This window comes from Pseudochaenichthys georgianus, chromosome 12, assembly GCF_902827115.2.
Source record: "Pseudochaenichthys georgianus chromosome 12, fPseGeo1.2, whole genome shotgun sequence".
Taxonomy (NCBI): Eukaryota; Metazoa; Chordata; class Actinopteri; order Perciformes; family Channichthyidae; genus Pseudochaenichthys; species Pseudochaenichthys georgianus.
Window position 1 is genome coordinate 17,363,612 of NC_047514.1, and position 16,264 is coordinate 17,379,875.

A 16,264-nucleotide genomic window follows, 5' to 3' on the forward strand; every position below is an offset into this window, starting at 1 on the left:
TAAGAATGAGGTTGGTATAGGTAGTGTTTTAACATGTTTCATTTCATTGTCTTCCAGTAAATGGTGGATGGTCTACATGGACAGAGTGGTCAATGTGTAACAGCCGCTGTGGCCGTGGTTACCAGAAACGCACACGCAGCTGTACCAACCCGGCTCCACTCAACGGCGGCGCTATTTGTGAGGGGCAAGGCATCCAGAAGCTGGCATGCAATCCTCTCTGCCCAGGTATGGCATCACATTACAATAAACCCACTTCGTAGTGGGAGGAAAAGAGTATAGGTGCACAAAAAACGAAAAAACATCAAATATGATACAACTCTGTGTTTGCATATTTCGCTCTGTTTGTGCCTCCACCCTTACGTGTTTGTCTCTCTCCCACATATCTCTCGCTGTCTCGATCACGTATCCACTCACCCACTCATGCACTCGTTTCTCTTCATCTTCTCATCGTCCATTTTCGTTCACTTCCCCCCCCCTCCCCTCATCTGTCCTGTCTGTTGTGTGGTAGTGGATGGCCTGTGGACAGTGTGGAGTAAGTGGTCCACCTGTGGGACAGAGTGCACCCACTGGAGGAGGAGGGAATGCGGCGCTCCGGCTCCCAAAAACGGGGGAAAGGACTGTGAGGGCATGGTGCTCCTGTCCAAGAACTGCACCGATGGGATGTGCATGCAGAGTGAGTACCCGACACATCCTCTGCTACTCTCTCTGACCAGCCAACAAGAGACATTTCTGAACCCTTTGACCATGAGTTTCACCCGCTGTGTTTCACATCCCCGCATAGCACTCTCACCCTGTCTCTCACTCCCTCTGTTTCGACTCACTCATACATAAACGATAAGGCATGCTAAAATGCCTTTCGCCCTGTCTTCTGCACTCCATCTCCTTATTTGCCTGTTCATAAAATACACAACATGTTGGATAAAAGTGACATTAAAGCAGAAACCCGGCACATCTTTTCTCTCTGCTGCAAATGTAAGTGTATGTTAAAAAAAGACTTGGCCACATGGGGAAGTGCTTTAAGTAATTATTCTTGTCACAGGCATTTGGGAGTTGTTATTAAAACAATAACATGTGATTATATTGTAATTAAGGGGTTCACATATACCAGGCTGCTTTGATTATTACCTTAATTAAAAAAGTGCTTATTCCTCAGGTCCAGTGAGAGGGAACACGAGTGTAGACTTTCTCCTTTTCCCTGAAATGACATGTGTTGGAAAGTGAGCCACTATTGTACATAATAATCTAGTCTTACAATGTTTTTAAATTACAAAAAAGGCTCAAGGATGCGAAAACATTTGTTTCTCATAAATAACAATTCTCTAATTGTTTTTCCTATTTTGTTGCTAGCTGAAAAAAGGCCAGTGTCAGTTTGTGGTGCAGCCAGATACTTTTCTGCAGGCAGCAAATTGTTTTCTGCTTCTCTTTCTTCCAGCCGTGCAGTTTAGTCGAGCCAACAATTCTGCTGCCTCTCCATTATAATACGTTCACAGCTTTGAGTCATCCTGCAGTTTCTCTGATGCACACGTGTGTGTTTACCGTGTGTTGTATAGCTACAGGGTAAAGTGTTTGATACCTTGATCTCCGAGAAAAGATGATGGGAAGGAAATAGCTGGAAAAACTGCACAGTAACTTAGTTAAACTCTGTGTCTTTTTTAATAAAGATCCTCCCCAATAAACATCTCTGAAGGTTTCAGACCCACTCAGTGTCACAGATGCCTCCGTCATGTGTATAATCTACTACAGATGGTGATTGTGACACTAATAATATAACAGAGGCTCAGCTGCTGGATGTCTAAAATGTGATACAGCTGGCTGTTACTGTTTGCAGCTGATGTGAGATGTTGCTGCACTATAGGGTATTAAACTGATACCTGCAATATGGTGTCGACATTATATAATATACGTTACGGATTACATCATATTGGTGTCCAATATGCATTTTTAGATGGACCTGCGTGTCTCTGTCCAAAGTAAACGCATACCGTACTGTTGTCCGTTTGTATGGACTGCAACTCAGTGATTTCATTTAACATCAGCATGAGAGGAATGCATTAGCTGATTTCATAGCCAGGGTCATATGTCTATAATGTATAGAAACATCAGGGAGCAATCTGAAAAATAACGCCCTGCTATTTGTGTTATTCATATTATTTTATTTCCCTCTGCGGCACAGCATATGTTCAACCTACACTTCCCTGCCTCAGATGCATTAGTTCTGGGTAGATTGATGGTGAGTTTGCAAAGAATATAAAGCCATAAGGATATAGATTTAGGATCATCTCAGGAATTGATTTTTTTGGAAGCTAAGAGGGTGAAGCCACTTATGTCAATGCTAATGACCATTTCCACTAGCATTTAGGAGAACGGCCCATTATCTAAAAGCTCACATTATGGCAAATATGATTGGGAATGGAGGTTGCATGCAATCTGAACTCACCTCAGACCGCTGATCTGCTCCCTCCAGTGCAGGGCTGGGATCTCAGCAAACACATGTCTGTGGATTCCATTGCAGCTTGATCTTATTTTCTGTTGTTTGAATTTATTTAAATCATTTCAATTGCAATCCATCGCAGAAATCTGGCAAAGGAATTTGATATAATCAGAGTTGGAAATAGAATTCCTGATGCTCAGCCTCCAACGCTGCACAGAAACACAACTGACCCGAGTCAAAATGGAGAGAGTTGGGTTATAATTAACTTTGCTGCTTGTTTATCACATTTAGACTGCCGGAGAGTTTGGGGTTTGGAGTTAACAGAGTTATGTGTCTACAGATTGATCTATAGAAGTTGCACTCTGCCTCTCCCAAACTCTAACACAGGGGTATAATTTTCACAGTTCACTGAGGCTGACCTGTCTCCATCTCTGTATTGTGCTTCCTCTGTGTTCTACCTTCGTTGATTCCCAATGTTGTTTTCCAGGTCTAGGGTAACGCTGCACTCAGACATGACATTTTTGACATATTGATGTAGGGAGGGGGAGCATGTACTTCAGCAAGGGCAAATGCTTTATTTCTATCAAACACCAGACACTGGGAAATCATTACGCGGTGTTATTAACACGATACTGGATGATATGTTTGAATTAAATGTAAATATCTTTGGTGCATAATCATTGATTTCAGTAAATGTAGATTCCCCACCAAGGAAGAAAAAAGAACCTTTGCTATTTTAACAATGACATCATATTTGCCAGACGACAGTATCCTTCTCTACGGTTGGAAACCTGCCACATAGGAGTAAGTAATGGTTGAAACACAGACAGTGGTTTCCTGTACCATGACGCCCCCTTCCTCTCCAGCACTATGTTGTCAGTAAGGAATAATCTTTGTTTCCCTGGGCGTTTGAGGTTTCCCTTGGAGCCCACCCACCGAAGCATGCTTTTCTCAACTGTAGTCAGAAGGATGAATAGAAACTCTACAGGATGGGTTCAAATGGGCCATCAGTTAGACTGACCCTGACAGTCACCTCCCCCTGCTCCGACCCGGCCTACCCGGTGCCTGATTGCATGAACACACCAGCCCCATCTATCAAACCATTGATTTTCCCGTCGGTCCACTTGTCTGCCTGTGGCTCTCTCCCTCTCCAATAAGGACTTTATTGTTTGTATAGTTGTTTATGGATGTCCCTCTGAGACTGAATATTATGTGCACTACTGCACTAACCCTGACTGCCACTCTCCACTGCCTTCCGAAACAAATGCCACCAAAAAGCCAACCAAAAGCCCAGGTGGCACCCAAGAAAATCTATCTGTCTCTTCAACATTTTTCCCTTTCCTGCATTCCTAACATAATCGTTCCTTTTGTCCCATGCACCAACCTCTCCATCCACCTTCCAGCGACATATTACATATAACAGCGGCTGTTGGTTCTATTGACTGTTGGAGCCCACACTTTATCAGCCCCTCTATCCCCTCACCTGCCAGGATCAGTCCTGCTGCTGCTGAGGCACTAAGCCCAGTTGATGGATAGAGCCACTTCCTCACAGAACCTGCATGTTCCCCCCCGTTCGTCTCATCATCCATCCATACTCTATACACAGATCTGGAGAGGAGGGGCACAATCAAGAAAGATCGCTTCCTAGTGTCATCACTCCTACTCATGAGTTTGTTGCTGTCTCATTTGTTGAGTTTGTTTTTCTGTTGGCTTGAATTTGATTTTCATCATTCCCTCTCCCTTCACCCCCCCCCTCCCCTCCCTTCCCTACTCTCTCTCCCACCCACAATCTCTTCAAGGTTCCTTATATCAGAAGTCCTCTGAAGCAAAGGAAAAGAGTGGTTTTGGAAATCCATGTGAGTTTTTTTCATGTATCATTTATTTGTTCACATTATTTCTCCATTCATTCTTATATGTTTTTCTTTCTCTAATCTTCATTGGCAGGTTTTGCGCAAGGAATTTGCGGCCATTTCTAAACCAAGATAAATCAATAATTAAACATTGCGTCTTTGCAAACAAAAAAACACAAAACAAAAGAGTGTTTCCCTTTGTTTTTTCATGTCCATCTATGTTTCATTACTGCTATTCTGTCTTTTGTACTTGCAGATAACAACCTTAGGGCATTTCTTTTTTTGATTTCCGCTTTGTCTTTTCTCATAATGTGCCTCTGCGAGCCAGCTGTATATTTCCTTGCTATTTTTCTATCGTGTCTCTCACAGCTGATGCCCTTTACCCTGTTGCTCCTCCTGAACTTCAGCCGGCACCGATTCTGGCTCTAATTTAACCCATAGTTCCTTTCCTAGTGTGTACTTATTTCTCTTTGTATCTCACCATTCCCCTCTAAATCTCTTCGTCCTGATGAAGTGTTCAATAATCCCTTTCATTTCCATTTCTTGTACTTTTCGTTTTCCGACAATGGCTCATGTTCAAAGGGATGTATTCATCTAAGTGATACATTTTAATGCTTACACTTAGCAGGTTGCTGCCTTTATCATCAAAGCGTGGCTAGAAGATTGTTCGACTGAGGGGATATATGTTAAATAACTGCAGGGGCAGCTTGGCAGAGGAAGCACAGTGAAATTACATTTTCAGACTTTCATCATTGGCTCCCTGTTCTGATTTCTGTTCTCGTCTCTTGCTGGAGGAAGGATTAGAGTCCTAACATCCAGTATATGAGGGTATATTTTGACACTCCTCTTTAATGTGATGTCTCAGTCAAGGCTGAAAAGAGCGGGTAAGGCCACACATGTCCTTCTTCAGGGCAGAGGGAAACAAAGTCTTCCCCCCGCCTCTTTAATTGTGGCCATTCAGTACATCTTGACCTATAGAAAGTCTACTTTCTAATGATTATGTTAATGCTGGGAGCAAAAATGAATGCCCTGATGAAGGTCATACCCAGTTTCATGTCGATAGAATTTGAAATATATGAAGGGTTTTTTACTAATTGTGTTCTTGTTTGAATAGATTTTTAGAAAACTGCATCCGACTAAATAAACATTGAGTTATAGCTCTAGAATAATTATCTAAGCACTTTTACACTTTGAGGCTAAGGATGTAGTAAAAAAGAAAAACGTATGGCTTCTTAGTGTCACAAAAACACTCCCTTCTCTTGCTTTTCTCCAACTTTTTCTCCTTTGTGCAAGAGAACACAAGAGACATAGATTGAGTGCCATCTGTATCCCTGAGACACATGAGGCTAATTTACACAAATGCTCGCATCATGTCCTGAAAGCTTTGTGTATGGATCTATGGCTGATGCTGCCCTCTACTGGTGCAGATTCTCTGTCATTTGCATACTTAACTGATCTCAAAAACAGATATGTGGCTCTTATCAAAATAACTTTACTTTCTCTAAAATAATAAAGTGTGTGTATGCTTTGGTCTTTGACATTTGGTAAGCCCAATGACATATACTTTACAGTGTGTAATCACGCATTGAACAATGCACACATACAGTACAGGCTCACACATGCCTTCTGACATTTCGCTACCTTTTAGATAATTGTTTTCCCCCCCATTTGTCAACGTGGTGACAGTGAAGGACATTCTTTACCCAACACTACAGAAAGTTCAGACTGTCAGTTGGCATCCATTAAAAGGTCTGATCGGTAATGAGTGCCTGTCTGAGTCTGTGTTTCCAACAGTCGCTCTTTCCATGCCAGGCCTGCTAATCACAGAGGTTTCTCCAGCTGGAAAGTGGACAGAAAGACTCCGGGAAGGAGGCAGAGATGAAAGACAATTTGAGAAATGCAAGCTATGTCTAGATCTTATCTACAGTGTCTAAGAACAAAGACAGAGACAGTCTCTGAACTCCAACACAGGGCGTGGTAATTTGAAGATGAAAACATCTATATCTCCGTCTTCAGAACTTTTGGTCTCGCTTCTGAGTCTGCTTGTTAGGACAGCGTGTCATTGGATGGCAGTGGACCAGCCCTCCTTATTAATTGCTCCGTTGTGCACAGAGTTTAACATAATTATATTTATTTTCTTGTTTCTAATTATCGGTATGATTCGTGGTATTTAACCCCCTCTCACACACAACATATTATGTGTTATTAAATGTGTTATTAAAGGATATATTAACCAGGGACTTTGTTAAAATCACTAGTAATTGTGTGCCCCAAAATGAAGTGTTAGATGGCAAAACTGAAAAACAATAAAGTGTTACAAGCATAATTTTCTGTTTTCACATTTGACAATCAAGAGTGTCCTTTATTATTAACTACAAGCGAGATTATTTGACACAGCGGGCAGGCATTAAAAAAAGACAGTATGCATTTTATTTCCCAGTAGATGCTGATTAATATCCGGCTCTATGCTAAGCCAGGATATTAGTCTGCAGATAATGGCTTCATCACAACTCCTGTAAGCTCGGGGAAAGAAAACTGTTGATGTTGAACTTATTAGATCTTAAAATACAATTTTCCTTTGTGTTTCCCCCCCCCTCCCCCACCCCTTCCTCTTCTTCCAGTGGCTCCCAGTACAGATGATGTAGCGCTGTATGTGGGCATCGTGATCGCGGTGATCATGTGCCTGGTTATCTCTGTGGTCGTGGCGCTCTTCATCTACAGGAAGAACCACCGCGACTTTGACTCTGACATCATTGATACCTCCGCCCTCAATGGAGGCTTCCAGCCAGTCAGCATCAAGACTGCCCGCAAAGGTAGGCCACAGAATATATATGTATGTGTTTGTATAAATGTATGTCTGTAGTTTGTTTTCACATGCATACATGATTTTCTGTCTTTTTAAATCACCTGTGAATGAGCTTCAATAATTAAGTGTCAACACTGATACCAAAATATATGTACAATTTGTAGTTAAATCATTTAAAATCGAATTGAACCCTAAGTGAACAAGTCAACAAATATACCCGGTTGATATAAGAGACACATTTCTGTTAGATTGAGGGGAAAACAAAGTATTAAAGTATCTAGGTTTTACCCTGCATTGGATGGCACACATGCTGTCAGCCATTGTGAGTCGCTTGCATAAGCAACCCATATTAACCCATCAAGATATATTTGACTCATCAGCTTTGGCATGACATGCGTTAGTGATGATGTGAATGTAAATGTGCCATTTGGACTGAAGATGAGCAGGAAGCTTGTGAGAGGAATACAGACAGCATGTTTGTGCGGGCGAGGTGATGAAACTATTAAAATGCTTGTCGTTGTGATGGGAGGCCAAACTGTTCATTAAGGCATAATAAGGCCAGTCTGCATGATGCATATTAAACTCTAATTACATTTGGGCTGGTGACGCACACCTTAAAAGTGAGACTGCAGAGTTGAGGACATCTGGTAATGAGCTGGACAAAAAGGCAGCAGGGAAATGCACAGTTAAGATAAATTGTTCTTTATAGTCAGTCTGAAGTTTTAGGGGAGAGAAAAGCTGGAAAAAAAGAGACAACAATAGTGACAGGAAATAATGTTTTTTTATTCAAAACCAAAATCTTTGCTTAATGCGCCCTATCCATTGTTATCCCTATCACTGTAAGACACACATCAAAGATAATCCAGCATTCAACACATGAAGAAACATTTGCAAGCAACAGGATAACCCAAAAGTAAAAAGAAGGCAATGTCTGAGGGTTTCATTGGACTTACTTATTTGAACCGCAACAATAAATGTCACAATGTTATTTGACGATGAATAATGATTGTCCTTGTTTCACCCCCCTGTGTAACACTCCTCATCAGATTTTCATTTTATTAAATAGATTAACACATATTTATAAAGTAATTATTAGTTTATGTGCGTTGATAGATATATTGAATAATTATATTGAGTGTAGCCCTGGCTGTCTTAATCAATAGATGTCTGAGAAAGATAAGTGAAGACAAGATTTGAAGGTGATGGATACACGGATAAAAAAACTATCTGTTTATGCTTTATATTTAGTTTTCTTAGACCTTTTGAGCATTTGAAACATGAATTAATTAATAATGAATGCAACTTTTAGCCACATAGATACAGTAGCCTAAATTATGTTTTGTAAAGCATTATTAATAATAATACAAACACTTCTTCTACTAATTACACTATTACATCTATTTGCTTTATGTGACTTACATTGACATCTATATTATGTAGAAACTTGGTGTTGTGGGAAAACAGAGAGGTGGTGGAGAAGCTAAAGGACAGAGAGGTCCCACTGCCATTGCTCCGCCCACTCAGCCCAGCGATTGAACGTTTATACTTGTACCTACTGGGTAAACTGAGCATTAGTGATGCCATCTGTTGCTCATGAATCATAGCTGCGCCTGTAACTTCTCTGACTGAGTAATGTTTCTTGGTGGCTGAGTGGACTTCCCTAATGACTGAATAAACAACTAAGTAGAGCCAGGCAGCAGTCTTGTTGATTGCTGCCAACACTTCATTTCCTTGTGGTTATTTTTCTTACCAGTTCTCACAGTTGAAAAGAAGATAACTTCTCTTTGCTTGACAGATGTCACTTTCTTTTCTTTTCCAGCTGATCTCCTAACAGCACCCCCTGACCTGACCTCAGCGGCCGCCATGTACCGCGGCCCCGTCTACGCCCTTCATGATGTGGCTGACAAAATACCCATGACCAATTCCCCTCTGCTCGACCCTCTTCCCAACCTGAAGATTAAGGTGTACAACTCCTCAGGTTTGGTGACTCCGCAGGATGACCTGGGAGGAGATATTGCCTCTAAACTGTCACCTAAGCTACCACACTGCCTCCTGGACAATAATGACTGTACGATGGGCCGCCGCACGCAGACCCAGACGTTGCTCCGCACCAGGGATCCATCCTGCACCGCGCTGGGATCCTTCAGCTCTCAGGGGGGACACCTCATTGTGCCCAACTCAGGTAATGTACCAGACCATAAAAAGAAGTGTTTTCACATTTGGTCTCTGAATCAGTGCATTTTCATTTGTTTAACTGGACACAAATCGGTTAAGCATTTCAAAACATGCAGAGATTTGAAAAAAAAACAATTCACTTTTGTAATCATTGAGATGGATATGCAAGTCCCTGCAAATGCATAGTTAATCTTAAATCTCATTATCTACCATTTGTCTGTTTTGGTCGGAGCTATAGCTGTATCAGAATTTAGTAAATGTGTACATTTGTCATTCTTTTTACTTATCAACTCTCAAGCAAATATCACATACACATGAGGAAATAATAATGATTAACAATAAGTTTGTTTCTAAGTTGAAAAGACTGTTGTAAATCTCTGAATAACCAACTGGACTGAAATCCAATATACATTGTGTTCCAGATGTTTGAGACCTGAGCTGCCTCTACCACCTTTACCAGTATAACCTTTACACACACAAACAGATGTGACCTTGAAATATTATGCCTAACCATATGCAACCTATCAGTGTGTTAACCACACACATTATGACAAGGGTTGATGGATAGCTAAGGTGTGAGCACTGGAAGTAGTGTACTGACTTAGAGGTATACTGTTTCGGGCAGCTTACATTAGCCATGCTGTCCTCACTTCAAACACATGTGGGCTGTTTGGGACGCGCCACTGATGCGTGTTGACAGGCGTAGAAAACTAGCACTGGCATTAAAGGATACACCGACTTCTCCAGTTTCTAACTTTTTCTTTTATCGTTTGGTTCCTGTAAAAATGTTCTGAGCTGGTAGTTTCGCTGAGCCACCTCATCATGTTACATAGGCAGAGGGAGAGGAAAGTGTTGATATTTGATCTGTCCGTGTGTCTGAGTAATGAAATATTTTGCAGCATCGTCAGTGTGGCTGTTGGTATTTTGCATCTTAAAATACATTTCCCATCTCTTTGAAGCTTTAGTGTGAGGAAGAGTGGCAGTGTGCAAGACGTCCCTGTGGCAGACTAGTGATTGCCTTGCTAGCTAGCAGGAGAAGCTGTCTGTCACCTTTTGAAAAGTTCAGTACAAGGACATGGGAAATCAATGAGCTATCTGAGAACCCCCCCCCAGAGAGAAAGAGAGAGAGAGAGAGATAGTGTGTGTGTTTGTGTCTGTATGTGTAAGTCTACGTGTGTGAATGAGGGAATGTTGGGGGTAGAGTCCTAAAAACAAGTCGGACAGCCAGGACATCATATCAAATCAATCTGAGATGGAAAACATGTAAATCATGCTTGCTGCAGCAATATGAGAATGCTACGAAGAGAGGAGAGACCATTGATTTTAGAAATGAAATGTCACACCATTTCCTGGTGCCATACTGTAGGAGCAGGCAATAAAGTTAGGTAATAATATAGGCAGGGCTCAAGGGAATTGTGATTATTACTATATTTCTCTAAAAAAGATAATTAGCCATTTTGACTGGTGTGCTGGAGTTAGGTGTACAGACTAGTTAGTGGCTGTTTCCCGGTCAATGCCAATCATTTTTTCTCTTACTGATCCATCATACTCCACTGGTGTACCTCACAACTCTAAACACTACTTGTTTGTGTGTGTGTCTGTCTGTTTTTGTGCTCCACAGGAGTGAGTCTGCTTATTCCAGCAGGGGCCATTCCTCAGGGCAGAGTGTATGAGATGTATGTGACAGTTCAGAGGAAGGACAACATGAGGTAAGCAGTGCCGTCTTCCTCATCAATTCCCCAGAGCTGTCTTCACCCTTGTCAGCACCGTCATGTCACTTAAGGAGACTGCTGTCACATCACCACTAAAAATCATTGCGTGTGTTTGTCTGTGTGTTATTTTCTGTGCACCTTAAGGCCCTCGGTGGATGATGGCCAAACGGTGTTAAGCCCTGTGGTGAGCTGTGGGCCCCCCGGAGCCTTGTTGACCCGTCCCCTCATCATCACCATGCACCACTGTGCTGTGTTTGACGGCCAACAGGATTGGCTGATCCAGCTCAAGAGCCAGTCACCGCAGCACCACTGGGAGGTGAGATGTGACGAAAGCTGTGCATTAGACTCTTATGTCTTTCACCATGGTCCAAGTTTATAAATGAGTCATGTGAAGGTAAAGTGATATGTTTTAACCTTAACTAAGATCCACACATGTGGTTTATCCATCAAATACATAGAGCATTAGGTAGTTTGAAAATTCTACCACGCAAAGAGCAAAAGAAGAGCATTACAAAAAGAAGATGAATTGGCATGGTATGATAGCATGGAGGAGGTGAAGGGGATCAACCTCCCCTGCTTTGTTTGTGCAGCGCAGCACTCAGAGGGAACCCCTGTTGCAACCAGGTGCTGAAACAGTAAACCTCTGATAGCAGGGAACAGGCTGGGACTGTTTTTTCCCCAAACTGTTATGTTATACCATTTATAAAGGACCATTCTCATTTGTGTGTGTGCGCTTTGTTTGTATTTGCATATTTGGAAAATCTTTGCCTGCAGGCTCCATCATTAACGTTGCTTATGAGGATAAATTGGGTTGCTGAAGGCTCAAGTGTGATTGTGTTCTGCCTTTCACACACACACAGATGCAGACACTCACACAGAAAAGGTACAATTATCACAAACAAATCATCTGTAGAGAACCTATGCTTCCACCCTCATTACATAAACTGCCTTAAACTAAAAAGGGTTTCAGTTTTCATCTCTCTACATAAAAATCGTTAGGACACATAGGATAATAATACAACAGACCTTGTTGTAGCCGTTTATTACTGCCTTTTAGTACCTGCCAAGAGAACATTTCTGAGTAAGCTTTCATTCTATTGGGTTTTTAATGAACTCTCACAGGCAGGAAAGTGCTTGGACCTTTTTCAAATAGAAGGTGCTTACAATATAAAATAAAACCTTAATGAGCAGAATTAAAAGCAGTAGAAGGAACACACAAATATTACATTTTTTCTAAGAATTTGGATTCCATGGCATATGTTAAAGTAATAAGATATAAATTCAAAGTTGAGTCTACACAGGCATTCCATACAAGCCACTCGCATATTGAAAATCCAACTACTCTGCCGCAGCCTATATGAAATATATGGCCCAGTGTCAGCTCATTATTGAGTAGTGGACTGAATTAACATCACTTTCAGACAGTCTTTGCACAATCTCTACTGCTGATGTGATGATATGACTTATGGAGCACAGACTGGCTCCACATGTCTTTGTGACATTGATGTATTGCTCAGGGGCAGCCAATAAAGCTCAGTGTAAACTGAAACTTTTAAGAGGAAACGACTATTGATTAAAGGTGACATTTGTTGGGATAAAGTGTGTGTGTGTGTGTGTGTGTGTGTGTGTGTGTGTGTGTGTGTGTGTGTGTGTGTGTGTGTGTGTGTGTGTGTGTGTGTGTGTGCATGCGTGCGTGTGTGTGTGTGTGTGCAGAATGTTTGATGCAATCTGGTGTAACCTATTGTGTCAGCAGCCAGTCTGGCTTCTGTTTGTATCCAAACGTGTGCACACAACCTGGAACAAAGTCTGTATAGGAGCTTGTTTTGTAGAGACAATCAAACACTCTCTATTACTCTTTCCCCAGCAGCTACATGTTGGATTTTCAGTAAAACTCAGATCAAGATACACAAGGCAATTAGCACCATGCACCACAGAAAATGCACACTTGGGCACATATGTGTCAGAATTCTACCAACAACACAATGGTTGGTTCAAAACTTCAGGCCAAGATAATATTATCAGAGCGGTGAACCAATTATTTATATCCAAGACTACTTGCATGGACACGGAAGTGATTATCTTGGCCCGCCGAGAATACAGAACAAAAAAAAACGTTGGGACACACTCTTAACAACATGTACACCAACATGAAACAGGAGATCAGTTTTGGAGTCAGTTTAACTCTGGATATTAAAGTTACCAAATCGTTTTCTCTTACCTTTTGACAGATCTCATGATGTTTCTGGTCATTGCAAATATTGGGTAGGAAAAATATCTATATATCATATATTGGAAGGTACGCGCCCTCCTCGTTTCCCGTGGTGATTACACGCTTGCTATTGATTACATCTCTGACCTGCCAGCAATACAGATGGTAATATCCAAGGCGACGGTAGCTTCCTTTATATGAGCTTGTCTTCCCACTGAGGCCAGCCTCCATGCTGCATGTTTGAAATATTGCTTTTTATGACATGCTCTGTCAAAATGTGTATTCATCACCGCTGTAGAAACAAGAGGGATGAGCTCCTCTGAAGAAGTAATTCCCGGATATTTATAGTCATCACCACCTAGTGAGATAATCAGTTATATTGGCATCAGGGAAGCTGCACCTGTCCCCCGTCAAGAGACACACACACACATTCATAACATACACACAGTGTCGTTGAGCAGAACGTGGTGTTGTGATGATGAAGACAGCAGGTCACATAATGAGGAACATGTGGGGCTTTCTGCTTCAGTAACTCTCCTACAAAGATGTATCCTCCCACGCCTCTAAAGAGAAATCTCTGCTGATGAATGCAGTCAGAAATGTTTGAATAAATTATGTTGTGTGAATATGTGTGTTTGTTTACATGTTTGGTTGTTTGTGCCAGGAAAATCCTACTTTTCCACTGTGTGCTCTAATTATCCCCCAATAAGGAGCCCCAGTGCCATCCCTTAGGAGCAGTTAAAGAGTCTAATGATCAGCCATAATGCTGCTGTTAAACGGCCTAGCTCACAATAAAGTACTGTAATTCCTCTTCTGTCTCTCATAATAGGCTGAATTAATGCCAATGTGCTGCTCAAAGGAGTGTTTGGATTAGAGAGAGAAAGATCAAGAGGGATGGAGAGAGAGGGGCGGTCTAAGACGAGATGGTCTTAGTGGTAGTGAAACATTTCCCGACATTAGTGCCATTACAGGGGTCAACTACAAATGGTCCTGATACTCAATCTTCTATTACCTCATATACAATCTGGCCGGGTGTTGAACCTAAGTATTTGACACTTTTAAAGACACAGCTTATCCGAATAGGCCTTGACCCATAATTGTTTTTTCTCCCTTAAATTGAAAATTTAAATCAGTTCAGTTTCAATTAAACTGAATTTGAGCATGGAACTAGATAATAGCCTGTTCTTCACATCTCTGCTTCAGACTTAGGTATTCATTCAGTCATATTACAGTAGGTGAAGTTTTAGCTCTGAGTATTATCCAAAAAAAAGATTTTATATACATACTGAGTTAAAGGCAAGTACCCTTGAACAGTATAATAATTACAAATGTGACAAATTGAGTTTTAAATGCAGTGTTGTTATGCATTAAATACATTTAGGCACTAAATCAAATAAAATTCTGCTTGGCTCCAACACGTGTAAATTAGGGAACAATTTGTGAATTTGTTTGTTTATGTTTGATGAAATGGGTATTATTTCAATTAATGTAGGGGTTTTTGAAATTACTCTGTGTAGACTAAATAGATTGATTAGTCATATTTCCAGGAATAAAACAAAATGTTTTATTATATGTTGAAGAACATGCGATAAATGGCTTTACTCACTTGCTAACAAATGAAAAGACAGCACTTGAGGGAGAAACATTATAATTGCTACTTTTGTTTTCATCTTTTTCTTTTATATAATAGTTTTTTTTCTGTTTTGCCGCTTATTATCTTCCTCACTTTTTTCATTTTCTTTCTCTCTGTCCGCATGTAGGATGTGGTGGTGGTAGGAGAAGAGAATTTCACCACGCCGTGTTATATCCAAATGGGGGACGAGTCCTGCCATATCCTGACAGAGACGCTGGGTACTTCCTGTCTGGTGGGCCAATCTCTCAGCGCCTCAACCACCAAGCGCCTGCAACTAGCCATCTTTGGCCCTGTGACCTGCCCCGCCATGGAGTATCACATCAGAGTGTACTGCCTGGACGACACACAGGACTCACTCAAGGTAAATAATCAGCAGGTTGCATGTGTGTATTCCTCTTTTGTCTCTATGTTTGCAAAAGGGGATGTAGCAGAAACTAAATGTGTTTGTGAGCACTAATGATGTTTGTGACCATCTTATTTCGAGTAAGTGTGTAAGCACAGGCAACAGATTAACTGTGGGAGGCAGAATAAGAAATATTCGTGTTGGCGTGTCAAAATAAGGGGAGACAAGCACTTGCATTTGAAAAGCTGCTCCTTAGTGCTAGAAAGATATATCTGCTGCGCTAACACAAAAAAAGACACCTTTATTCCTTGTTGTCTCCTTTTGTTCAATACCTCATCCACCTACAGGAAAGATGAGGACGGATTATTATACCGAGCGGGGATATTAAACACGGTTATTAAGTTTGGGAATGGGTAATGAGAAGTGATAGTGATCCTGCTGAAAGGACATTGAAGATGGTTTCAGATTGCAGGTCAATATTCAGCTTCATAAAGCCTGAAGGAAAATGATGAATGTATGATAAAAACATTTAATTTGAAGATTACATTCAAGCAAGAAAAGAGTGTTTACAACATAACAGAAGACACATTTGTTTTGGGGTCAATATACAGGGTTTAATATCCTTAACAAGTGTGTGTTTGTGTTTTCAGGAGGTACTGCAGATGGAGAAGCAAATGGGGGGGAAATTGTTAGATGAACCAAAGACTCTCAGCTTTAAAGACAGCACCCACAACCTGAGACTTTCCATCCACGATGTCCCTCACACGTTGTGGAAGAGCAAACTCTTAGCCAAGTACCAGGTAAACTAGTCATAAAGCCTTTTTCCGAAAAATAGGACTTAAACATTTCCACATGCTCTCTGAAAGCTGAGTAAAAATACGACCCTTTTCACCTCTCTGCAGGAGCTTTCCTTTCAGCAAGTGTGGAGCGGCTCACAGAGGAACCTCCACTGTTGCTTTACCCTGGAGCGGTTTTCTTCCAGCACTGTGGACCTGGCCTGTAAGATATGCGTGCGCCAGGTGGAAGGAGAAGGACAGATTTTTCAGCTGGACACTACACTGTCAGAGGTAGGGTTTACACATGCCTAAATATAGACTAAACACGT

General features: G+C 41.3%; 1 protein-coding gene across 3 annotated transcripts in view; it reads left to right on the forward strand.

Annotated features, from left to right (window-relative positions):
* Positions 1 to 16,264, forward strand: part of unc5cb (unc-5 netrin receptor Cb) — a 107,567-nt gene that overhangs the window by 86,975 nt on the left and 4,328 nt on the right. The window contains exons 6-15 of one of the 3 annotated variants that reach the window (XM_034096533.1): positions 58 to 225; positions 509 to 673; positions 4,231 to 4,287; positions 6,903 to 7,094; positions 8,907 to 9,269; positions 10,884 to 10,971; positions 11,119 to 11,290; positions 14,944 to 15,177; positions 15,810 to 15,959; positions 16,062 to 16,226. In XM_034096533.1, coding sequence (XP_033952424.1) covers positions 58 to 225; positions 509 to 673; positions 4,231 to 4,287; positions 6,903 to 7,094; positions 8,907 to 9,269; positions 10,884 to 10,971; positions 11,119 to 11,290; positions 14,944 to 15,177; positions 15,810 to 15,959; positions 16,062 to 16,226 — 1,754 coding nt within the window. The remainder of the gene's footprint in view (positions 1 to 57; positions 226 to 508; positions 674 to 4,230; positions 4,288 to 6,902; positions 7,095 to 8,906; positions 9,270 to 10,883; positions 10,972 to 11,118; positions 11,291 to 14,943; positions 15,178 to 15,809; positions 15,960 to 16,061; positions 16,227 to 16,264) is intronic. The other 2 variants (XM_034096534.1, XM_034096535.1) reach the window with 2 other exon arrangements.